Raw genomic sequence first — 25429 nt, forward strand, 5'->3', positions numbered from 1 at the left:
GGTTGATTTTTTCCTGAATGTTAATTTTTTTAACATTTCTTTTTTTCCACCAAAAAATGTTCAAAAATGTTGAAAATGTGGAACTTTTCACTGTGAAGACAGATATTTTTCCCTCACATTTTTAAACTAAAATAATTGAAATTTGACTCGCAGGACGACATAAGGGTTAAATTGTGTGTTTGGGTTTTTTGTTTTTATTTTTGACATCTGGTGAAGCTGAAATTTCATTCTTCTACCATAACAATCTGTTTGTGCATCAGAATATTTCCAATAATCGATGTTTTTCTGTCTGTAATGATCGGTGTGTTTCCTGCTGCTCTGTGGGAGGAGGAACGTCAGGAGGTGTGTTCTTCTCTTCTCCTGTTCTCCTCTCTGGTTTCCTGATTCACGGAAATGAGCTGAAAGCTGCGACACCGACAGACGCAGGAAGAACCGGAGGACCGAAGAACCGGAGGACCGGAGCCGATCAGCGACCGACGGATCATCAACAAGCTCCTGGAGAAACGCGAGGATCGATCAGCGGCAGCAGCTCAAAGGCATGAGGTCCTGAGAGAAGAGCGGACCTGAAGGAAGACAGGAAGCGACATGGCCCACGTAGGCAACGGAGCGACGGCGGAGGAGGAGGAGGTGGGACAACCCGGTCTGCTATAAATAGGTCTATGTGCTACAGTCAGGGTTCTGTGATGTACAGATCTACAATCTGGGTTCTATTAAATACAGATCTATAGACATGGTTCTACTGCATACAGATCTATAAACATGGTTCTACTGCATACAGATCTATAGACATGGTTCTACTACATACAGATCTATAGACATGGTTCTACTACATACAGATCTATAGACATGGTTCTACTACATACAGATCTCTAGACATGGTTCTATTAAATACAGATCTATAGACATGGTTCTACTGCATACAGATCTATAGACATGGTTCTACTACATACAGATCTATAGACATGGTTCTACTACATACAGATCTATAGACATGGTTCTACTGCATACAGATCTATAGACATGGTTCTACTGCATACAGATCTATAGACATGGTTCTACTGCATACAGATCTATAGACATGGTTCTACTGCATACAGATCTATAGACATGGTTCTACTGCATACAGATCTATAGACATGGTTCTACTGCATACAGATCTATAGACATGGTTCTACTGCATACAGATCTATAGACATGGTTCTACTACATACAGATCTATAGACATGGTTCTACTACATACAGATCTATAGACATGGTTCTACTGCATACAGATCTATAGACATGGTTCTACTGCATACAGATCTATAGACATGGTTCTACTGCATACAGATCTATAGACATGGTTCTACTGCATACAGATCTATAGACATGGTTCTACTACATACAGATCTATAGATATGGTTCTACTGCATACAGATCTATAGACATGGTTCTACTACATACAGATCTATAGACATGGTCTTACTAAACACCATTCTGTAGTAACCTTTCTTCTAGATTCTAGAGGATTTATGAAGCTGCCCAGAACCACAGGCGTTTCCAGATGTTCTCCACGGGGTTCTGTCAGGTGTTCCGCAGACGCTGATGTTCTCCTCGTGGTTCTGTCTGTTCTCTGTCAGTCTGACTCGTCTCATTACTGAGGAATCTGAGTCCTCGCTGCTGTTGAACCTCTGAACCACTCGATGAAGACGTTGGTTTTGCTGCTGTCACCTTTTAGAACCCTTTAGAACCTTTAGAACCTGAAGAATATTCACAGGAATATGAAGAACCCCAAAACATCTGTTCTATTCCACTAGTTGGAACCACAGAGCTCCAGCTGAGTTGTTTGTGTCCATTACTGCTGGTGGTGTGTTAACAGTCTGCAGTTTCAGGGTTCCCAGAGGATCTATGGGTTCTAGAGGAGGTTCCACAGATTCTGGAGTAGGTTTCATAAGTTCTAGAGGAGGATCCACAGGTTCTAGAGAAGGATCCACAAGTTCTAGAGGAGGTTCCACAGGTTCTAGAAGAGACTTCAGCGGTTTATGACCTATTTTCAGAGGTTCCTATGTGAACTTTTTAGACGCCTTAGAAAGTTCAGAAAACACAGTAAAACATTTTATCAGCGTTCCCACAGGACCATCTGGAGGTTATTAGGGTAAATTTTAGTGGAACCGATTTTAACAAGATGTCACTTGTTTCTAAGGAGTTTTCAGACGATGAATTAAAAAAGAGAAAATACATCATGTTATTTAACTTTCTGAACCTGAACTCACCAGCAGGTGTCTGAGCTTCTCTGTGGAACCAGGACTGTCAGTTTATGGTCATTTAGTGTCTGTTTTTGATAAACTCGTCTCTTTTTACGGCCGTTTTGTGGTCTTTTAGGATCATTTTCTGTCTTTTTGTGCTTTTTTTGTTTTTATGCACACTTTTTCTCTTTGTGGTTGTTTTGTGTCTTGTTGCCGTTTTTCTGTCTGTTTTATGGTCGTTTTTGTCTTGTGATAATTTTGTGTCTCTTAAGTCATTTTGTCTCTTTTTATGGTCATTTCTTGTCTTTTATGGTCATATAGTGTCTCCTTGTAGTCATTTTGTCTCTTTGTGTGGTCATTTTGATGTATTTTTTTCTGTTTTTATGATCGTTTTCTGTCTTTTGGGGTCATTGTGTGTCTTGTTTGGTTTTCTTATTTCTCTTTGGGGTTGTTTTGTGTCTTCTTGTGGCCATGTTCGTCTTTTGTCTTTTTATGGTCATTTTGTCTCTTTCTGTGGTCATTGTCCATCTTTTTATGGCATTTTTTTGTTTTTGTGTTCATTTTCTGTCTTTTTATGTACATTTTCTGTCATTTTTGTACTATTTCACTCAGCTGTGACCAACAGTACCTCAACAAAAACTCAGAGTTTTCAGCTGAGCCACAGGAAAATTAGTAAAACTGATGGGAGCAGAAAACGTTGAGAAACCAGCTGGAGTTGAGACGTTTTGTTGTTTTTTTTCTGACCAGGTTGAGTGTTTTCATGGCTCTCTGAGGAGCTTTCAGTCCATTTCAGGGGGTTTTGGGTTTTTCATGAAGAAGCTTTAGTTTCTTTAATGAACTTAAAATCTAACAGAAAATGAGAAAAAGCTTGTTTTGGTTCTTTGGAACTCCAGAGTTCCAGTTTGTTGGACTGAGATGACTTTGTCTGTAGAACTGTCAGGTGTTTGGACGTAGCCAGAGACAACAGACGGTGTTTTTAATTGTCCGCTGGTCGGGACTCCATCATCAGCTGACTGCATTCTGACTCGATGATGCCACCGTCGCTCTGAGTGGTCGCCTGTGTTTCCTCCTTCACGCAGCATTATTTCAGTCACGGCAGCTAAAAACCGACGGCGTCAGGAGGAGAACGTTAGCAGAATGTGATTATTATCAGGAGAACACAAGGACGCCACTGTCCAGGCCTCCTCAGCTGGAACTTCCTGTTTGTTCTGCAGGTCAAAGGTGGATCGACACCACGAGTGTCGAGTAAAGACGCACAAAGTCGCCGCTGTTTCCTTCTGGGTGGTTCCACAAAGTCTCAATGACACCATGTGGAGAAGGTTTTAGAGAATGTTCTGATGGTTACGAAGCTCTGGTGATCTTTGAGAAGGTGCTGAGGTTCAAATGATCCTGGTGGTGGTCCTGACGGTCCCTAAAATATCAGAGAAACACTTTGTTCAGAGGGCTGGAGTTGTGCAACAGTGCTGGAAGATGCTCTGAGAAGGTTCCACAAGTCATTTAAGGGGTTCTAGGGTAGATTGAAGAAGTGCAGAGTGGGTGGTTCTAAGAGTCTTGGAGGTCTTCAGAGGGTTTTAGGGGTGGTATGAGACCTTATGGGTTTCTAAAAAGTCTCTGAGAATGCTTTGAGATGTTTCTATGGTGGTTTTATGGAACCCTCCAGAGATTGGCGTGCAGAAGTTCTTTATGTTTTCATTTAAAAGTTTCTAGGAGGTATGAAAAAGATGCAGACAGATATTGAGACTCTGAAGAGTCTCTGAGAATGGAATATTTCCCAGGTGGTTTCGTGGAACCTTCTGAGGTTCTGAGGCTCTGGAGTGTATTCCTGTTCCTACTGAAAGGGTTCTAGGGATGCATGAAAGTGATACAAGTCCAAGTGGTGGATCTCTAAAGAGTCTCTAGGAACACTTTAACATTCCATGGTGGTTTTGCTAGAAGATCTAAAGGTCTTTGTTTTGTCACTGGACAGATTCTGCGGGTTCTTAGAGGTATTCAAGGGGTGCTTCAGAATGCTTTGAAGGTTCTTGAGATTCTTTTAGAGACAGGAAGTGTCATCAGTTGGATTTTAAGGCTCTTTGGGAGTCTCGAAGTGCTTCCAATGATCTTTGAGGAAGTTCCAGTGTTCTAAAGACACGCAAGGACGTGTCTTTAAAGTCCTTCGAAGGGTACCTGGTTGTTGAATGGGTCTTTGGAATTTTCTTTGAGTATTTTTCATGTCTGATGGGTGGGACTGGGTTCTGAGGATCTTGAAATTCTTACTGTGGTCACTCAGAGTTCCTTCAGTGGGTTCTGAGACATTTGTTGGGTCTTGAGGTAATTTCTGGGTATTTATGAGGTCGTGGAATGCATGTGGTGATTTATACAGTCGGTTCTAAGAGCCTTAAAACCGGTTCTTCACAGAGGATCAACAAGCATTTAAGGTCATGTGAGAAAGTGACATGGTTGAAGCTTCATATGGTTCAGTGAGTCAGCTGAGAGGAGATTTATGTCACTGACAGGTTAAAAACAACCACAAAGAGACACTAAACGACCACAAAGAGACACAAAGCGACCACAAACAGACACTAAACGACCACAAACAGACAGTAAACGACCACAAACAGACATTAAACGATCACAAAAAGACACAAATAGATACAAAACAACCACGACGACACACAAAATGACCACAAAGAGACAATAAACAACAAAGAGAAAACGACTCTGCAGGTTCTCTGGAGGTTCTTTGGAGGTTTTCTGGTGTGTTGTGTTTCTGGTAACAGGACTCAGTCTTGACTAATTGATTAGAGCACCGCCGTCACCAGAGACTCTGAAACATCAGACAGCAGCTGCTTCCTGTTTCATCTGCTGCCGACTGAACAACACAAACCTCTGAATCCTGGAAGGACATCATCAGAGGAGGCAGAGAACCAAAAAAAGACACAATATGAGCATAAAAAGATAAACAGTGAACAAAATTAGACACAAAATGACCGAATTTGAACACAAAATGAGAAAAATGAGAAAAAATACCAAAATTAGACACGAAATGACCAAATTTGAACACAAAATAAGCAAAATGAGAAAAAAATACCAAAATTAGACACGAAATGACCATAAAATGACACAAAATGATCAAAATTAGACACAAAATCACCAAGTTTGAACACAAAAAGACTAATCTTGTGTGTCCTTGTGGTCATTTAGTGTTTTGTTTTGGTCTTTTTCTGACTATTTTTGTGCGTCATTTTGTTCATTTATTGTGTCTTTGCTGCCCTTCATGCTGCTTTTTCATGGTTTTCCCTCCAGGACATGTTTTACTGTTTTCTTACCTGTCAGACTGAACTCAGGGTGAAATACGGCAACACGTTTTTCTGATGCCTACGATCCAAACATGTTGTTTGTGGGTCACAGCTCTGAGGGTCGATGTGCAGCTTCAGTGTGCAGCTCTTATGTAACGTCTATTATTAGCTGCTCTGAGCTGCACTCGTCTGTTTACAGTCACAAGAACCGAACCGAGACCCTCCAGCCGCTCAGAACAGCACGTTATCCTCACAACAGTCTGAGAATAGTAAGATACAAGCTGGACAAACAAGAAAAACCAACACAATTTAACAATTTATGGGAGACACAAGCTGCAAAAAGAAAAATCACCAAGATTATATCATTTATTAGAGATACAAACTAGAAAAACACGAAAAAACATGAATATTATAGAATTAATTTGACACAAATTGTAAAAACAGAAAAAAATCTGCAACATTAGACAATTTATTAGAGATACAAACTGTAAAAACTGAAAAAAATCACTTAATTTGAAACTTTTTAGTGACCCTCTCACCACCCATCTGTGATTTGTGGTTCTGTCAGGAAAATTCACCAAATCTGAGTTAAAATCCTAATATTTCTGTTTAAAGTGAGATACAAAATGACCAAAAAGGACACAAAATGACCATAAAAAGACAGAAAATGATGGGAAAAAGACACAAAATAGCCATAAAAAGAGACCAAATACCTGCAAAAACACATTAAATGACTCTAAAAAGACACAAAATGACCAGGAAAAGACACAAAATGACCAGAAAACAACACAATGACTGTAAATAGACACAAAATGACCACAAAAAGACACAAAATGATGGGAAAAGACACAAAATAGCCATAAAAAGAGACCAAATACCTGCAAAAACACATTAAATGACCCTAAAAAGACACAAAATGACCAGAAAACAACACAATGACTGTAAATAGACACAAAACGACCACAAAAGGACACAAAATAGCCATAAAAAGAGACCAAATGACTGCAAACACACACACATTAAATGACCCTAAAAAGACACAAAATGACCAGGAAAAGACACAAAATGACCAGAAAACAACACAATGACTGTAAATAGACACAAAATGACCACAAAAAGCCAAAAATGACTGGAAAAAGACACAAAATAGCCATAAAAATACACAAATTAACCATGAAAAGACACAAAATGAACAGTAAAACACATTAAATGACCATAAAAAGCCACAAAATGACCATAAAAGACACAGGATGATCATAAAAAGTCATAAAATGACCACAATAAAACACAAAATAACCATAAAAAGCCACAAAGTGACCATAAAAAGACAAATGTCGCTGTGAAAAGGCACAAATTGACTGTAAAAAGACATTAAATGACTGGAAAAAGACACAACATGAACACGATTGAGCTCAGATTTGGTTACTTTTCCTGACAGAGCCACACATCACAGAGGGGTAGTTCAAGGTTCGTTTAAAATGTTAGAATTTCTAGGTTCCCATAGGATGATCCACAGATTATAGAGGAGATCTGTGTGCTTTCTGAGTCTTTTCAGTGTTCTGTATGTCAAGTAGAACATTATAGTTATATAAATGGCATAATTTATCAGCCGGAAACTGTAAAAACAGACAGAATCATTTGATTTTTAGTTTTCTGACTGTCCTTGAATGCATCACACCTGACGTATTTGGTTCTAATGGGAAAAAAAATCCTAAAATCTGCGCTCATTTTGGAGCGTTTGTGTTACATTGGCCACATTTTAAACAAAATTTTCTCTCAGACGTATTTTTAATAATTTTAGACAAAGTTTTATTGTGTTGGATGAATAAATGAATAATTCTAAAAGGTTGTTATGACTTTGAACACATTTGAGTCATTCTGGATCAGTGTCAGCATCCGTTGCCATGGTGATGATGGTAACAGGAAGTGACCTGAACTCATCTGGACCCTCAGATCAGCTAAACCAGAACGTCTGTTTGTTTGTTTGTTTGTTTCAGGACTGTTTTGAAGATGCCTTCGACCAGATACCAGCGTGAGTACACGACTACTACACAACTACACAACTGCTACACAACTACAACACAACCACACCACTAAACAACCACACATTAGCACACAGTCGGCCTCACGTCTGTTTCACTTTCAGTCACTTCCTTTGTTGAAAAGCTGCTTGATCTTTGTTATTGTGTTATTGTGTGTTAATGTGTGTCTGTTATGTGTGTGTTCTGTGTAGCTCCTGCAGCATGGACCTCCAGACCTCCATCCAGGAGGCCCAGTGTGCTCTGAACCTGGTTCTCAACAACAAGTTCTCTGAAGCTCTGGACCTCCTCAAACCCTGGTAACCACAGCAACACAGCTGTATGTACACCGTGTCCCTAAAGTTGGTTCCCCCCTTGGACCAAATGTTTGGGCGGTTCCACCTGGTCGTTCAAGTTCTGTTGGGTCACTGGTCTGGTCAAACTGTCAGGTCCCAGAAGATAAACTAAACTCACAACCAGATGTTGGAAGAGAAGTCCAGTCTGGAGAGGTGAAAACATCTTCAAGAACCTACTAAAGAAGTTCTGTTGGTTTCGACTGAAGCTCTTGTAGGTTCTTGAAGGTGTTTCAACTGTCCTCCAAGAGACTAGACTTCCTTTGTAGGTTCTTGAAGGTTCTTGAAGATGTTTTCACCTCTCATCTTGGATGAGAACCTACCAGAACCCAACTGAGAATTGTTGGGAATCCTGAACATCTTCATCAGTCCACCACCAACCACCATGAAACATCTCAACTCAAGAAGATAGAACCTCCAACGTTCCATGAAACACTAACAGACTGGTTATTGAATGAATTCATTATGTTGCATATTGAGTCTTTGAGCTTCGTTCTGGGGAGAACCAACTTTTGGGACACGGTGTAGTGTAGTGTAGTACAGTCAGTACTGCAGTATTCTTCCGTGTAGTGGCCTCATAACTTCATAAGTAAAATTGATAAAAAAATAGTTTCATTCAGGGCCCGTTTTTGTTGAACTGGAAGTGGTTTTTGAACATTTTTTAACACACTTTGGACAATTTGTGACTCATTTGTCAATTTATTTTGTCCTTTTGGAAAATTCTTGCCACGTTTTGGACGTTTTTTTAGTGTTTTTGTCCAAACTGAGAGACATTTTGGATGGTTTTTTCGTATTTTTGTCCAAACTGAGAGACATTTTGGATGGTTTTTTCGTATTTTTGTCCAAACAGACAGACATTTTGGATGCTGTTTTAGTGTTTTTGTCCAAACCGAGGGATATTTTGGATGCTTTTTTAGTGTTTTTGTCCAAACTGAGAGACATTTTAGACATTTTTTTAGTGTTTTTGTCCAAACTGAGAGACATTTTGGACGCTTTTTTAGTGTTTTTGTCCAAATTGAGAGACATTTTGGACGCTTTTTTAGTGTTTTTGTCCAAACTGAGAGACATTTTGGACGCTTTTTTAGTGTTTTTGTCCAAACTGAGAGACATTTTGGACGCTTTTTTAGTGTTTTTGTCCAAACTGAGAGACATTTTGGACATTTTTTTAGTGTTTTTGTCCAAACTGAGAGACATTTTGGACGCTTTTTTAGTGTTTTTGTCCAAATTGAGAGACATTTTGGACGCTTTTTTAGTGTTTTTGTCCAAACTGAGAGACATTTTGGACGCTTTTTTAGTGTTTTTGTCCAAACTGAGAGACATTTTGGACATTTTTTTAGTGTTTTTGTCCAAACTGAGAGACATTTTGGACGCTTTTTTAGTGTTTTTGTCCAAATTGAGAGACATTTTGGACGCTTTTTTAGTGTTTTTGTCCAAACTGAGAGACATTTTGGACATTTTTTTAGTGTTTTTGTCCAAACTGAGAGACATTTTGGACGCTTTTTTAGTGTTTTTGTCCAAACTGACAGAGATTTAGGACGCTTTTTTAGCGTTTTTGTCCAAACTGAGAGACATTTTGGATGCTTTTTTTGTGTTTTTGTCCAAACTGAGAGACATTTTGGACGTTTTTTTTTCGTGTTTTTGTCCAAACTGAGACGCTCTGTGTGTGTCCTACAGGCGGACGGACAGCATGTACCACGCTCTCTTCTACAGCGGCATCCTGGTGATGCAGGCCACCATGACCTTCGAGCACAGCGACATCCAGGTCGCCATGGCAACCATCAAGGAGGCTCTCCACACCTGTCAGAGGTGACGTTTGTTCTTCACGTTCGTTCGTTCGTTCGTTCGTTCGTTTTTTGCATCTTTATTTGGTGTCAACAGTTTAAAATAGTTTGTGTATTCATGGAGCGATGCAAAAAATTCTGTTAAAAAATTCTGTGAAATCAATTATATTTGAGCTGATTGAAACACAGTAAAACAATGTGATATTACATAGGTAGTGTCTACAGATACGGACCCGTACCCGTAGCCTGTGAGCTACGGGTACGGCACTTTCCGTTTGCCAGACAGATACGGACCCGTACGCGAGTCTCGCGAGTCAAGAAGCTGCTAACCACTGCAAACTGTTGAAAGGTAAGAAAAGGTTAAGGTTAGGGTTAGTGTTAGGGTCAGGTTTAGGGTCCGTACCTGTAGTACCGATGCTACGGGTCCGTACCGCTAGCCTCTACCGGGAGTCACGTGACCAGATCTCGCGTATCTGATTGGCAAATGGAAAGTGCCGTATCCGTAGTCCACAGGCTACGGGTATGGGTCCGTACCTCTAGCAACAACCGATTACATATGTTGTTAAAGTACAAATACTGTAATAAAACTGATTGTTCATTTGGACATTATTTACAGTTGTGTCCTGTTTTTTTACAGATAACATGTAAAATATTCTTTTTTCTGTGATTTTAATAGTTACTATCTGTAATTTATCTAAATAAAAAAATGGGAAAATGAGTAAAATAACATTTTAAAAATAATTTTCTTTCAAGTTAAAGCGAACATCTGTAAAATAAAATAATAAATGGATGGATCTTTAATGTGCTTTGTTAGAAATGTCATTTTGTTTTGAAATTCACCTTCACTGAGTTTTATTTTGGTGATAAAATTTTGACGTGTCCAAACCGTGTGTTTAGGTTCAGGAAGAGGAACTCGATGGTCGGATCTCTGTCCAGTCTGATCAGCAAACAGTCCAAACTGCAGGAAGGTAGGTGAACTCTGGACACGCCTACACGTTCTCTGATTGGACGCTCAGGTGTGCTCAGGTGTGACAAGAAGTAGGAAGTGACTGTGCTGCTGTGTTTGCAGAGGAGATGCACGCGGATCTCTGCTACGCCGAGTGTCTGCTGCAGAAAGCCATGCTCACCTTCATACAGGTCAGAACTCAGCTGTTTGCATGTTTGCATGTTTACCTTTATATTTACCTGTTTACATGTTGTCATGATATGAGCCTACAGGCCACTGTAGTGTCTACGTCATCACGCACTTACGTAAACAGAACTGTGTCTGTTGTTGGCTCGCCTGTAACGTACCGCAAATGCTGCCCAGTAAAAAGCACTGTTAAGAAGTTAAGACGTCTCTTCCTTCATGTATTGATCGCTGTACACGACATGGTGTCAGAAGTGGCCGACAGGACGCCTGCATAACGGAGCAATGGCAAAATTCGGACCGCCAGAGCAGTTTGATTTTTCGAAGCCGGCCGAATGGACAATATGGCGCCGCCGCTTCTACCGCTACAGAATAGCCTCGAAGCTTAATAAAGACAGCGGCGAGGTTCAAGTAAACACACTTCTCTACGCCATGGGAAGAGAGGCAGAAGCCATATATGATTCGTTCGTGTTTAGTGACAGCGAAGATTCAGAAGCAGACGAGGAAGAAGAAGGTACGGAGAGAACACGTTCAAAGTTGGACTACAGTAAAGTCATTCAAAAGTTCAGCGACCACTTTGTGCCGAAGCGCAACGTTATTCATGACCGCGCATGCTTTTACAAGCGAGTACAGAAGCCCGGTGAATCTGTGGAGGCGTTTGTGAGGAGTTTGTACGAACTAGCCCAATACTGCGAGTTTGGAGCCATGAAAGACGAACAAATCAGAGACAGAATTGTGATAGGCATATCAGACAGCGATGTGTCTCAGAAACTACAGCTTGAAACTAACCTCACACTCGAGAAAGCTATTCAAATAGCAAGACAAAGCGAACAGATAAAGCAACAGAACACCACTATGCGCGCAGACTGCACACTAGATGCAATGAAACAAGGCAGGAGAAGGTCCTATGATAAGAAATGGACTGCGCACAGCCAGCGAGGGAGAGCTGAGGACTGCGAGCCGAGTTCTACAAGCTGCACCCGCTGTAAAAGACAACACGGAAAAACTCAGCCCTGCCCAGCAAGAAACAAAAAGTGCAGGAAATGCAACAAAATCGGACATTTTGAGGTAGCTTGTTTTTCAAAGACTCTCAAGGAAGTAACTGCTGTTCCCTGTGAGCTGGACACTGATGATCAGTTTTTCATTGGAGCAGTGAACAAAGACACTGTTATTGAGCAACAAGGTACAGACGAGGAATGGTTGGTGAACTTACCTGTGAATGGCAACATGGTCGAGTTCAAAATAGATACAGGAGCCGACATTACAGTCATGACACAGGGTGAAGTTAAGAAGCTACAACACTGCCCCCGTCTGGTCGCTCAGCGTAAGTCACTGCACGTCACAAGCCCAGGAGGAAAGGTACAATGCACAGGCAAATTCCTGGCCACAAGCTACTACAAAGGACAAAAGTACAAGTTTTGGATAACTGTTATTACTGGCCCTTATGCACATAACCTGCTTGGTGGGAGTGTAGCCAAGAGAATGGGTCTAGTAAAACGAGTTGATGGCATAAACACAGAACTGTTGGAGGATGTTTTCGGGGACATTGGCCTTCTCAAATGTGATCCGGTCAAGATTGAACTTAAAGCCAATGCAGAGCCCTACTCCTTAACCACACCGCGAAGAGTGCCTTTTCCCCTTTTGCCAAAAGTTGAGGCTGAAATAAAACGTATGTTAACACTGGGGATAATCGAAGAGGTCACAGAGCCCACTGATTGGTGTGCCCCGATGGTACCGGTTGAAAAGAAAAACAGAGAAAGAGTTCGGGTGTGTGTTGACCTCAAGCGTCTAAATAATGCAGTCAGACGTGAAAGGTACATGCTGCCGACGCTGGAGGACATAGCCCCAAAACTAGCGGGAGCAAAAGTGTTCTCCACATTGGATGCATCCTGTGGATTCTGGCAGATCCCGTTGGAAGAAAGCAGCAGAAAACTAACTACTTTCATCACACCTATGGGGCGATTCTGCTTCAAGCGTTTACCTTTTGGGATTACGTCCGCCCCTGAAATTTTCCAAAGACAAATGTCTGAGCTGCTGAGGGGTCACGATGGTGTAGTTGTCGTGATGGATGATGTACTGGTATATGGCATGACAAAAGAAGAACACGATAAGCGTCTGAGCAGAGTTTTGAGAACTATCAAAGAAAGCGGACTAAAACTCAACAAGCAGAAGTGTCATTTTGCACGATCAGAAATACAGTACTTTGGACACATTATCAGCACTGAGGGAATGAAACCAGACCCCGACAAAGTCAAGGCCATAACTGAAATGCCAAGCCCAACAAACGTGGAAGAGCTCAGGCAGGTCTTAGGCCTCATCAATTACGTGGGACGGTTTCTCCCAGATCTCTCAACCAAGCTCCATCCAATCACAGACCTGCTCAGGAAGGAGAGCAAGTGGACTTGGAACTACGCACAAGAGCAAGCGTTCAAAGAAGTGAAGGAGATGCTTGTATCAGCACCAGCGCTTATGTATTACGATCCAAAAAGAGAGACTATCATTAGTGCGGATGCCAGCAGCTATGGTTTGGGAGCCACTCTGCTACAGGTACACGAGGGCAAGTTAAAGCCAGTAGCTTTCTGTTCCCGCACTCTAACAGACTCTGAGAAAAGATACTCACAAATTGAGAAAGAGTGTTTGGCAGGAGTATGGGCCTGTGAGAGATTTGCACGGTATGTACAGGGCATGGACAGTTTCCGATTACAAACAGATCACAAACCACTGGTCCCTTTGATAAATACGTACGATTTAGACAGAGCTCCTCCCAGGTGCCAAAGACTTCTAATGCGGCTTTTGAGATTTCAGGTGATTGCAGAGCACGTCCCGGGGAAGCAACTAACTGTGGCGGACGCTCTCTCCAGAAACCCACTGAGCAACACCAGCGACAGCAGTACTGATGACGAGGTACAAGTTTACTTGCAGTCTGTTGTAACGAACGCACCAGTGTCATCTCAAAAACTTAGAGAAATTAAAGCAGCCACACTACAGGACGAAGAGTTGGCAAAAGTCATCAGCCTAATACAAAAAGGCTGGCCACCCAAACGGTCACTGCATCCTTCTCTTCATGGCTGTTATTCAGCACGCTCACAGCTTTCCGAGGCAGACGGACTAGTACTGTATCAGGACAGACTGGTCATTCCTGCAGCTCTCAGGCAAGATGTTCTAAAACGCATCCATGAGGGACACCAAGGACTAACGAAGTGTCGCGCCCGAGCAAGGATGTCAGTGTGGTGGCCACGCATCAGCATGGATATTACTCAGCTTGTTTCTACATGCAGATTCTGTATCGAAAATAAACCTTCACTAAGACATGAGCCTCTTCTCACTACTCCCCTGCCAGAAGGACCCTGGCAGCGCATTGCGGCCGACCTATGCGAGTTTGAGAAACAAAACTATCTGATTGTGACTGACTACTATTCCAGAGACATTGAGATTGGTCACCTGTCAAGCATTTCAAGTAGACAGGTCATCGGCAGACTAAAAAGTTTGTTTGTGAGATGGGGAATACCTCTGGAGTTAGTTACCGATAACGGCACACAATTCACTTCAGACGAGTTCAAGCAGTTTTGTGCGGAGTATGGATTCTCACACGTAACTTCCAGCCCGCACTTTCCACAAGCAAACGGGGCTGCAGAGCGTGCCGTCCAAACAGCAAAACATATCCTGAAACAACCAGACCCTCATCTAGCACTAATGTGTTACAGAGCTACTCCGAATACTGCAACTGGTGAGAGCCCAGCAAAGATAATGACAGGGAGACACATTAGAACCACACTGCCAATGCTAGACAACAAAATGCAGTTTGAGCCTGCAAATAAACAAAGCATTCTGCTAAAGGATACTCAAACCAAATCATCTTACAAGTTTTTCCATGACCGCCATCACTCCGCTCGACCACTTCCCGAGTTACTTCCAGGACAGGACGTCAGAGTAAAGTTGGACGGAGAAAAAGTGTGGAAAACTTCTGCCAAAGTTCTCAGCAAATGTGATGAACCGCGCTCATATTTGGTGAAGATGGACAATGGGGCGGTATCACGCAGGAACAGGAGACATCTCCAACTCATTCCTGATCCAGATGTGCCACAGATACTACCACTGGAGGGCTCCCCAGTAAAACAGCCCGGTAGCCCTCTCAAAGCTGTTCCTGCTGAACAAAAACTGGATACAGGACAATCCAATGAGACTGTTTGACAGCCACAGCACTTAACACCTCATAACGCTGTGCGAGTGACCTCTAGGGGTCGAGCCATAAGAGTTCCCCAGAGGTATAAAGAGTGAGAATGTTAAGAAAAAAAAAAGGTTACTGTTGGACAGGAAAGAAAAAAAAAAGATACAGTTCTTTTGTTTACATTGCTTTGAAAATGTATGTTCTCATTGTAGCACTGAGGTAACTTTAATCCTAGCGTGTGCAATATATGGTAGTACTGTTGTACAAGTATTCTGAACGCAGTTATATTATAAAAGAAATAACAGAAAAGAGAAAATTGTTTGTTATGATAAAATAATCTACTAAGAAGGGGAGATGTCATGATATGAGCCTACAGGCCACTGTAGTGTCTACGTTATCACGCACTTACGTAAACAGAACTGTGTCTGTTGTTGGCTCGCCTGTAACGTACCGCAAATGCTGCCCAGTAAAAAGCACTGTTAAGAAGTTAAGACGTCTCTTCCTTCATGTATTGATCGCTGTACACGACACATGTTTACCTTTATATTTACCTGTCTACCTGTTTACCTTTATGTTCATCTGTTTACATGTTTACCTTTATGTTCATCTGTTTACATGTTTATCTTTATATTTACCTGTTTACATGTTTACCTTTATGTTTATCTGTTTACATGTTTACCTTTATTTTCATCTGTTTACATGTTTACCTTTATATTTACCTGTTTACATGTTTACCTTTATGTTTACCTGTTTACATGTTTACCTTTATGTTTACCTGTTTGCATGTTTACCTTTATGTTTATCTGTTTACATGTTTACCTTTATGTTTACCTGTTTACATGTTTACCTTTATGTTCACCTGTTTACATGTTTACCTTTATGTTTACCTGTTTGCATGTTTACCTTTATGTTCATCTGTTTACATGTTTACCTTTATGTTTACCTGCTTACACGTTTACCTTTATGTTCACCTGTTTACATGTTTACCTTTATGTTTACCTGTTTGCATGTTTACCTTTATGTTTATCTGTTTACATGTTTACCTTTATGTTTACCTGTTTACATGTTTACCTTTATGTTCACCTGTTTACATGTTTACCTTTATGTTTACCTGTTTACATGTTTACCTTTATGTTCACCTGTTTACATGTTTACCTTTATGTTTACCTGTTTACATGTTTACCTTTATGTTCATCTGTTTACATGTTTACCTTTATGTTTACCTGTTTACATGTTTACCTTTATGTTCACCTGTTTACATGTTTACCTTTATGTTCATCTGTTTACATGTTTACCTTTATCTTCACCTGTTTACATGTTTACCTTTATGTTCATCTGTTTACATGTTTACCTTTATGTTCATCTGTTTACATGTTTACCTTTTTGTTTACCTGTTTACATGTTTACCTTTATATTTACCTGTTTACATGTTTACCTTTATCTTCACCTGTTTACATGTTTATCTTTATATTTACCTGTCTACATGTTTACCTTTATGTTCACCTGTTTACATGTTTACCTTTATGTTTACCTGTTTACATGTTTACCTTTATGTTCACCTGTTTACATGTTTACCTTTATGTTTATCTGTTTACATGTTTACCTTTATGTTCATCTGTTTACATGTTTACCTTTATGTTTACCTGTTTACATGTTTACCTTTATGTTCACCTGTTTACATGTTTACCTTTATGTTTACCTGTTTACATGTTTACCTTTATGTTCACCTGTTTACATGTTTACCTTTATGTTTACCTGTTTACATGTTTACCTTTATGTTCACCTGTTTACATGTTTACCTTTATGTTCACCTGTTTACATGTTTACCTTTATCTTCACCTGTTTACATGTTTACCTTTATGTTCACCTGTTTACATGTTTACCTTTATGTTTATCTGTTTACATGTTTACCTTTATGTTTACCTGTTTGCATGTTTACCTTTATGTTCATCTGTTTACATGTTTACCTTTATGTTCACCTGTTTACATGTTTACCTTTATGTTTACCTGTTTACCTTTATGTTCATCTGTTTACATGTTTACCTTTATGTTTACCTGTTTACATGTTTACCTTTATGTTCACCTGTTTACATGTTTACCTTTATGTTCACCTGTTTACATGTTTACCTTTATGTTTACCTGTTTACATGTTTACCTTTATGTTCACCTGTTTACATGTTTACCTTTATGTTCACCTGTTTACATGTTTACCTTTATGTTCACCTGTTTACATGTTTACCTTTATGTTCATCTGTTTACATGTTTACCTTTATGTTTACCTGTTTACATGTTTACCTTTATGTTCATCTGTTTACATGTTTATCTTTATATTTACCTGTTTACATGTTTACCTTTATGTTTATCTGTTTACATGTTTACCTTTATGTTCATCTGTTTACATGTTTACCTTTATGTTTATCTGTTTACATGTTTACCTTTATGTTCATCTGTTTACATGTTTACCTTTATATTTACCTGTTTACATGTTTACCTTTATGTTCACCTGTTTACATGTTTACCTTTATGTTTACCTGTTTGCATGTTTACCTTTATGTTTACCTGTTTACATGTTTACCTTTATGTTCACCTGTTTACATGTTTACCTTTATGTTTACCTGTTTACATGTTTACCTTTATGTTCATCTGTTTACATGTTTACCTTTATGTTCACCTGTTTACATGTTTACCTTTATCTTCACCTGTTTACATGTTTACCTTTTTGTTTACCTCTCTACCTGTTTACCTTTATATTTACCTGTTTACATGTTTACCTTTATGTTCACCTGTTTACATGTTTACCTTTATGTTCACCTGTTTACATGTTTACCTTTATGTTCACCTGTTTACATGTTTACCTTTATGTTCACCTGTTTACATGTTTACCTTTATGTTCATCTGTTTACATGTTTACCTTTATGTTTACCTGTTTACATGTTTACCTTTATGTTCATCTGTTTACATGTTTATCTTTATATTTACCTGTTTACATGTTTACCTTTATGTTTATCTGTTTACATGTTTACCTTTATGTTCATCTGTTTACATGTTTACCTTTATGTTTATCTGTTTACATGTTTACCTTTATGTTCATCTGTTTACATGTTTACCTTTATATTTACCTGTTTACATGTTTACCTTTATGTTCACCTGTTTACATGTTTACCTTTATGTTTACCTGTTTGCATGTTTACCTTTATGTTTACCTGTTTACATGTTTACCTTTATGTTCACCTGTTTACATGTTTACCTTTATGTTTACCTGTTTACATGTTTACCTTTATGTTCATCTGTTTACATGTTTACCTTTATGTTCACCTGTTTACATGTTTACCTTTATCTTCACCTGTTTACATGTTTACCTTTTTGTTTACCTCTCTACCTGTTTACCTTTATATTTACCTGTTTACATGTTTACCTTTATCTTCACCTGTTTACATGTTTATCTTTATATTTACCTGTCTACATGTTTACCTTTATGTTCACCTGTTTACATGTTTACCTTTATGTTTACCTGTTTACATGTTTACCTTTATGTTCACCTGTTTGCATGTTTACCTTTATGTTTATCGGTTTACATGTTTACCTTTATGTTTACCTGTTTGCATGTTTACCTTTATGTTCATCTGTTTACATGTTTACCTTTATGTTTACCTGTTTACATGTTTACCTTTATCTTCACCTGTTTACCTGTTTACCTTTATGTTCATCTGTTTACATGTTTACCTTTATGTTTACCTGTTTACATGTTTACCTTTATGTTCACCTGTTTACATGTTTACCTTTATGTTTACCTGTTTACATGTTTACCTTTATGTTCACCTGTTTACATGTTTACCTTTATGTTCATCTGTTTACATGTTTACCTTTATGTTTACCTGTTTACATGTTTACCTTTATGTTTACCTGTCTAGATGTTTACCTTTATCTTCATCTGTTTACATGTTTACCTGTCTGTTTGCATGTTTACCTGTCTGCTTACCTGTTTATATGTTTACCCTTATCTTCACCTGTTTACCTTTATGTTCATCTGTTTACATGTTTACCTGTCTGTTTATCTTTTTTATATGTGTGTTTACATTCTACCTACCTGTCTGATCATTTACTGTTTCTGGTTGTTTAACTGTTTGTTAACATGTCAAAAAACTAAAAGTTGAAGCACAAAGTAAAACATATCAATTATAAAATAGCTAAGAGGAGGAACTAACAGAAACAGGCTGAACACTGCGAGTGTTTAGACTGTCGTACGTTAAATACATGACATATGTAAAGTACTGCAGTACACAGGAGTGTAGTATCCTGCAATACTTTATATACATTAAGCCGATAAAACATGAAATATCCCGACACACGTGGCGGTTTTGTTGTTTCTGTTGGTAGGTAAACATGAATTAGCATCCGTCATGTTTACATCCTGACGTTTATTGACTTTTATTATAAATACTGTAAATAAACAATATTTTCATAACAGTACTGGCTGGAAAAACATCATTTTTGAGAAATTGGGAGACATTTTTGACATTTTTTGGTGATTTCGGGTCAATTATGAGACAATAGTGGATAAAAAGGTACATAAAATAGCATTTTATTGAGCAGATTTTTCTAAATTTAGGGTAACATTTTGAGTACATTTGGATCAAATCCCAACAAATGAGACGCTACATGAAAAAAGTGATGTCCATTTTCAATCCTGACATCTTGTTTTCAGTCCAGCTGCTGTCAGCTCGATAACTGAACCGTTTTCCTGCAGAAAAACACAAAAAATGAGCCATTCATCGTCAACATAGATACCTAGAGAGGGGACTACCGTCAAAATCAATGTTTTTTTGTATAATTTAAGACCTGCATTGTTACAGAAGGCGCTCAGAGCTTGTTGGAAGATACTAACGATGACTTCTTCTTCTTCTTCTTCTTCTTCTTCTTTTCGGTTTTCCAGGATGAGAGCATGATCAGTTTCATCAAAGGAGGCATCAAGATTCGAACCAGCTACCAGATCTACAAGTGAGTCATCGATTTAATGTTCAAACCGCTTTCAGTCGAAACAGTTCCAAAGAAGATGACTGTTACTTCCTGGTTGTGATGTCACACTTCATGTCATCCAATAGGGACTGTCAGAATGTGCTGAACGTCACCCAGGACCTGGCCGGCCAGCCTGATTCGTTCAAGCACTTTGAGTGTGGAGTCAAGATGGGGATCGGCTCCTTCAACCTGGTGAGACGTTTGATTTGTGGCCCCTGGAGTCCCGGACGGGAGGAGTTTAGCTGCTGCAGATGTTCAGTCACACTGCGTCTGAGTTCCAGATGTTGTTTCAGCTTCAGGTTCACAGAAAATGATGAACATTTAAAGCCGTGGTGGTGGAGAAGACGAGTGTCTGTTTGTCTGATCTGATAGGAATAGGAGTGTATCATCAGCGTACTGGCGAATCAGGGACATAAACTTACACAGTTCCAGAATAAAAGACAGTACATTATTGCTTCAGTGGGACTCTATTTGATCAATGTTTTGCTCTAAAGTGGTTGTTGTGTCTTCCAGATGTTGTCTCTGCTCCCTCAGAGGATTCTGAGGCTCTTGGAGTTTATCGGATTCTCAGGAAACAGGGTCAGTACAATGAACACCTTTAATCCCTGAAACTTCAAACCTGTTAGTGAATTTATAAACATGTTTTCTTTTCTCCAAATGACTCCATTTATTAAAAAAATGAACTCAGAGCAGGTTTTCAACTTTCTGACGGTCTGTGAACACATCATTTCTGATGTGCCGTCAGACAATTAACCGAATCTCAGCTTAAAATTATGATATGTTGTTAAAATCATTTTATTCATTTAAAACGATTCAAAAATGGGCCATTTACTGGAAGCAGATTCTGTAAAAAACTAAACATTCTGCTCTTCTTTGGGAAACTGTGAAGCCAAGACTGACTCAGTTCTAACAGTCATGTGACAAAAAGTTTGTAGTTTTGAGTCATTGTGGAGAAGTTTTTTTTAATTTATTTATCACATTTGACTTATTTTAGTCATTATGGTGAAGTTTTGGGTCATTTTGGGCATGCAATTGTCACATTTTTCTACATGTTGAATACGTTTCTGATATGTTGGACAAAGTTTGAGTTGTTTCAGAAAAGTTTTTACCAGTTTGGACCAATTTTTCTTCATTTAGGAAAACTGTCACATTTCACTGATTTTTGGCTTTTGGGGCATGTTTTGGTCCTTTTGGCATAACTTTGGACAAACTTTGAGTTGCTCTGGAAATGATTTGTCACATTCGACAAATTTTTATTGTTAGACAAATTGTGAATGATTTTGGACTCGTTTTTGTCAAATTGGACACATTTTGACTTATTTCAAACAATGTTTTTTTTTACTTTTGACCAATTTTGAGTCATTTTGTATAAATTGTTGAAACATTAGACAAATTTTGTCCATGTTGTTGTCTTGTTAGGCGTGATTTGGGTTAATTATTTTGGGCGATGTTTTACCAAGTTACAACACATCATTATTATTTTGGACACAGTTTTTGTCGAGTTTTGACCAATTCTAAATCATTTTAACACGCTTTTAAAACACTGGACAAGTTTTGACTCATTTTAAACAAGTTTTTATCACATTGGACACATTTTGAGCCAGTCTGGGAGAGTTTTTGTCTTGCTGGACAAATTCTGAATTATTATCCCCCGCCTCCACGAAGTGGAAAAGGGGGATATAGGTTTGGCCTCCGTCCGTCCGTCCGTCCGTGCGTCCGTCCGTCCGTCCGTGCGTCCGTCCGTCCGTCCGTCCGTCCATCCGTCCAACATGAAGGGGACAGCTTTTCTCAGAAACTATTACAGCTAGGATTACGAAATTTAGTGTGTAGCTTCACACCATGGACACCTTGATCAAGTTCGAAAATGAGACCTGTGCGATAATATTTAACAGAGTTATGGCCCTTGATCACTATCTTGGATATAGACTCATAGACATCACATGTGGCGGAGGACATTGATGACCATGTCTTGTTTTGACAAGGTCTCGTAACGTTGGACAAATTTTGCTTCATTTTAAACAAGTTTTTGTCTCCCTGGACATATTTGGAGTCATTTAAATTTTCATCAAGTTTGACAAATTTTTCTGCATTTTGGACAATTTTTCGCGACATAGGACGAGTTTTATTGATCTTAGGAAAGTTTGTACCAAGTTGGAACCATTTTGAGTTTAACTCATGTTTTCAACACATTTGTTCAAACACTGGGCAAATATCGAGTCATTTTAAGCACATTTTTGTCTCGGACAAATTTTAAATCATTTTGGACAAAGTTTTGCACCGTTGGGCTCATTTTGTTTCGTTTTAGTGAAGTTTTTGTCTTGTTGGACACGTTTTGGGTCCTGTAAGTGAAGTTTTCATCACTTTGGATGCCTTTTGAGTCACTTTGGACACTGTTTTTTCTTAGTTAATATGTTTTCAGTCATAATGGGCAAATTGGTTTCATGTTGGACTAGTTTTTAGTAATTTTGGACCAGTTTTTGTCAGGTTATGACCAATTTTGAGGCACGTCTAACACATTTTTGAAACACTGGTCAAATTTTGAGTCATTCTCGAGGAGTTTTTGTGTTTCTGGACAAACTTTGAAGCTTCTTGGACATTTTTTGTCATGCTGGACGAATTTTTATTATTTTGGGCAAAGTTTTTATCAAGTTGGATGCATTTTAAGTCATTCTTAAAAACTTTTTGAAATATTGGACAAATGTTTTTGTGTTGCAGGACATGTTTTAGGTCCTTTAAGTGAAGTCAAGTCTGACAAATTTTACTTAATGTTGGACCATTTTTGTGATTTTGGGTAAATTTTGGGTCATTTTGGAGACATTTTTGTCAGGTTTTGACCAATTTCAGGTCATTTTGAACATATTTTTGTCTCGTTGGACATGTTTTGGGTCATTTTTTAGATGTTTTGTCATATTGGGCAAATTTTAGGTGATTTTTGAGACGCTTTTGTCTCATTGGAAATGTTTTGGATCATTTTGAAGACGTTTTGTCTTGCTCGACATGTTTTGAGTCATTTGTGAGAAGCTTTTGTCTTGTTGGACCTGTTTTGCGTCATTTTGGAGACATTCTCAGTCCTTAGAGTCCAGAGAACTAACCTGAAACAGACTTTAAAGTGGTTTGTTGTCTGAACTTTCTCTGTCTGCAGGGCTTCGGTTTGGCTCAGCTCAACGACGGAGCTTCCAGCCACAGTTTGAAGTCCATCCTTTGCGTTCTGACGCTGCTCTTCTACCACACCTATGTTTCTCTGGTCCTTGGTAGGGAACTTTATCAGCTTCATTTACTTCATCAGCTTCATCAGGAGATCCAGGACGCTGAACTTTGCTGTTTTCTGTGATCAGGAACCGGAGAAGGAAACGTGGTGGAGGCCGAAGCTCTGCTGGAACCATACAAACACAAATACCCCAAAGTATGGAAAACACAAACACCACAGCAGCACAGATATAGATTATGGTTCAGAAAAAAGCACACAAAGCAGTAATTTAAGCACTTTGTCTGAGAGTGTGTTCTGTCTTTCAGGGCTCCATAATCCTGTTCTACTCGGCTCGAATCACTGCTCTGAAAGGAAACTTTGAGAAGGTTTGGACTTTTAGATTCACACAAAACAAGTTTAACCTCGCTATTTATTTATTTAGAACATCAGAGATGGTATATGGTGGTATTATAATGTAGTAATCAGTGTTTGTATGGTAGAATCAGAATCAGAATCAGAATCACTTTTATTTGCCAAGTATGTGAGCACGTACAAGGAATTTGACTCCGGTATTTTACAGTACCCTCTTGTGCCAGACAAATAGAAAATTTAATAATAAACATAAATTATGCAACAACAAAAAATATTAAAAATACTAACATAATTTTAACATTACGTAATAAGAAAAATTAACATAACATAACATAACATAACATAACATGACATAACATAGCAACATAAACTAACTTAGTTTAAAGTGATCAGTGGAAATGGTGCATTTCTGGAGCTTATGTACAGGATATACAGATATAGATCATTTTTATTTACACAGTGTATACAGACTGTGTGTAGTTATAATAATAATGTAGTAATCGATGTATTAGTGGTATAATAATTTTATTAGTGGTATAATAACATAGTAATCAGTGGATGATTAATGAGATAATAATGTGTATATTTTGCTGTCCAGGCCCGGGCTCGCTATGAAGAGTGCATCAGCAGCCAGCAGGAGTGGAAGCAGATCCACCATCTGTGTTACTGGGAGCTGATGTGGACTCATTCGTACCAGCAGGACTGGAAGCAGGCGTTCCACTACGCCGACCTGCTGTGCAGAGAGAGCCGCTGGTCCAAGGTCAGCTAAACAGACGCTGCTAATGTCTGAAAACACGACGCCCCGCTAAACTAAACCGCTTCCTGTGCAGGCGATCTACGTTTACCAGAAGGCGGCCATCTTGAGCATGATGTCAGAGGACGAGGCGAAGAAGACGGGAGAAGACGTGGTGGAGCTTTTCAGGTTCCAGCTTTAAAACTGATCTACTAATCTAACTAACATCATTATCGTCATCTGAAGCCCTGAAAAATTAACACATTTACACAAAATGCATGAAAATATACGAGATATTCTCAGGAAATAAATAGTCAGACAATGAAATAAACTAAAAAAAATTAAAAATTCCTTTTTTGATTTTATTGTATTTTTTACGAATTTAAGTTAATAATAGTAAAACACATTAAATTACAGATAATATCTTGTAAAATGCCAGAAAACAAGCAATAATTTACATGTTAACCCTAAAAAAACTAAATTGTGAACAATGTTTACACCAAAACCTATGTTTTATTTACTGGATTTAAATCAAAGCAACTAAATATTACTGATGTTTCTGTGGTACTTCTCACTACAACTACACTATAAAAAACTATAGAAATCTGGCAGCAAGGATACCAGAAAAAATACATTAAAAATAACTATTGAAAAGTCCAAAACTGTGAAAACAGCAGCAAACTATGATGATATCTTTAACTGATTTGTATTTATACACCTTTATACACCTTTATACACTGTTATATACCTTTATGTGCTTTTATATACCTTTAAATACCTTCATACACCTTTATAAACCGTTATATACCTTTATACATCTTTATATATTGTATAGACTTTTAGACATGTTATACACCTTTACATACCTTTGTGCTTGTTTATATACCTTTATATACATCTGTGTGTCTCCACATATCTACATATACCTTTATATATCTGTAAATACCTCAGAAAAAAATCACATTTGAAATAAAAAAAACCAAAACAAAATTGTAAATAAAATTCACATCAAAAACCTACATTTTGCAAATATTGATTAGTACTATTGCTACAGCTATGCTATAAAAAACTGTAAAAATGATTCAAAATATCATTCCAAAAATCTACAAAAATGTGCAAAACTGTAAAAATAATATCAGCTTTAGCGATAATTTTAGCTGATGCGAATA

At 38.6% G+C, this 25429-nt stretch overlaps 1 protein-coding gene across 1 annotated transcript in view; it reads left to right on the forward strand.

Moving 5' to 3' along the window:
* The first annotated feature begins 317 nt into the window (after nt 1-317).
* The window catches only part of LOC110945788 (tetratricopeptide repeat protein 39B-like), a 32771-nt gene continuing 7659 nt past the window's right edge, over nt 318-25429 (forward strand). The window contains exons 1-14 of the mRNA XM_051944484.1: nt 318-627; nt 7501-7535; nt 7737-7841; nt 9549-9680; nt 10553-10623; nt 10725-10792; nt 19886-19950; nt 20055-20160; nt 20482-20547; nt 23111-23219; nt 23304-23371; nt 23482-23541; nt 24126-24287; nt 24358-24449. Coding sequence (XP_051800444.1) covers nt 586-627; nt 7501-7535; nt 7737-7841; nt 9549-9680; nt 10553-10623; nt 10725-10792; nt 19886-19950; nt 20055-20160; nt 20482-20547; nt 23111-23219; nt 23304-23371; nt 23482-23541; nt 24126-24287; nt 24358-24449 — 1181 coding nt within the window. The 5' untranslated portion in view covers nt 318-585. The remainder of the gene's footprint in view (nt 628-7500; nt 7536-7736; nt 7842-9548; nt 9681-10552; nt 10624-10724; nt 10793-19885; nt 19951-20054; nt 20161-20481; nt 20548-23110; nt 23220-23303; nt 23372-23481; nt 23542-24125; nt 24288-24357; nt 24450-25429) is intronic.

The sequence above is a fragment of the Acanthochromis polyacanthus genome, chromosome 24, assembly GCF_021347895.1.
Source record: "Acanthochromis polyacanthus isolate Apoly-LR-REF ecotype Palm Island chromosome 24, KAUST_Apoly_ChrSc, whole genome shotgun sequence".
Classification (NCBI taxonomy): Eukaryota; Metazoa; Chordata; class Actinopteri; family Pomacentridae; genus Acanthochromis; species Acanthochromis polyacanthus.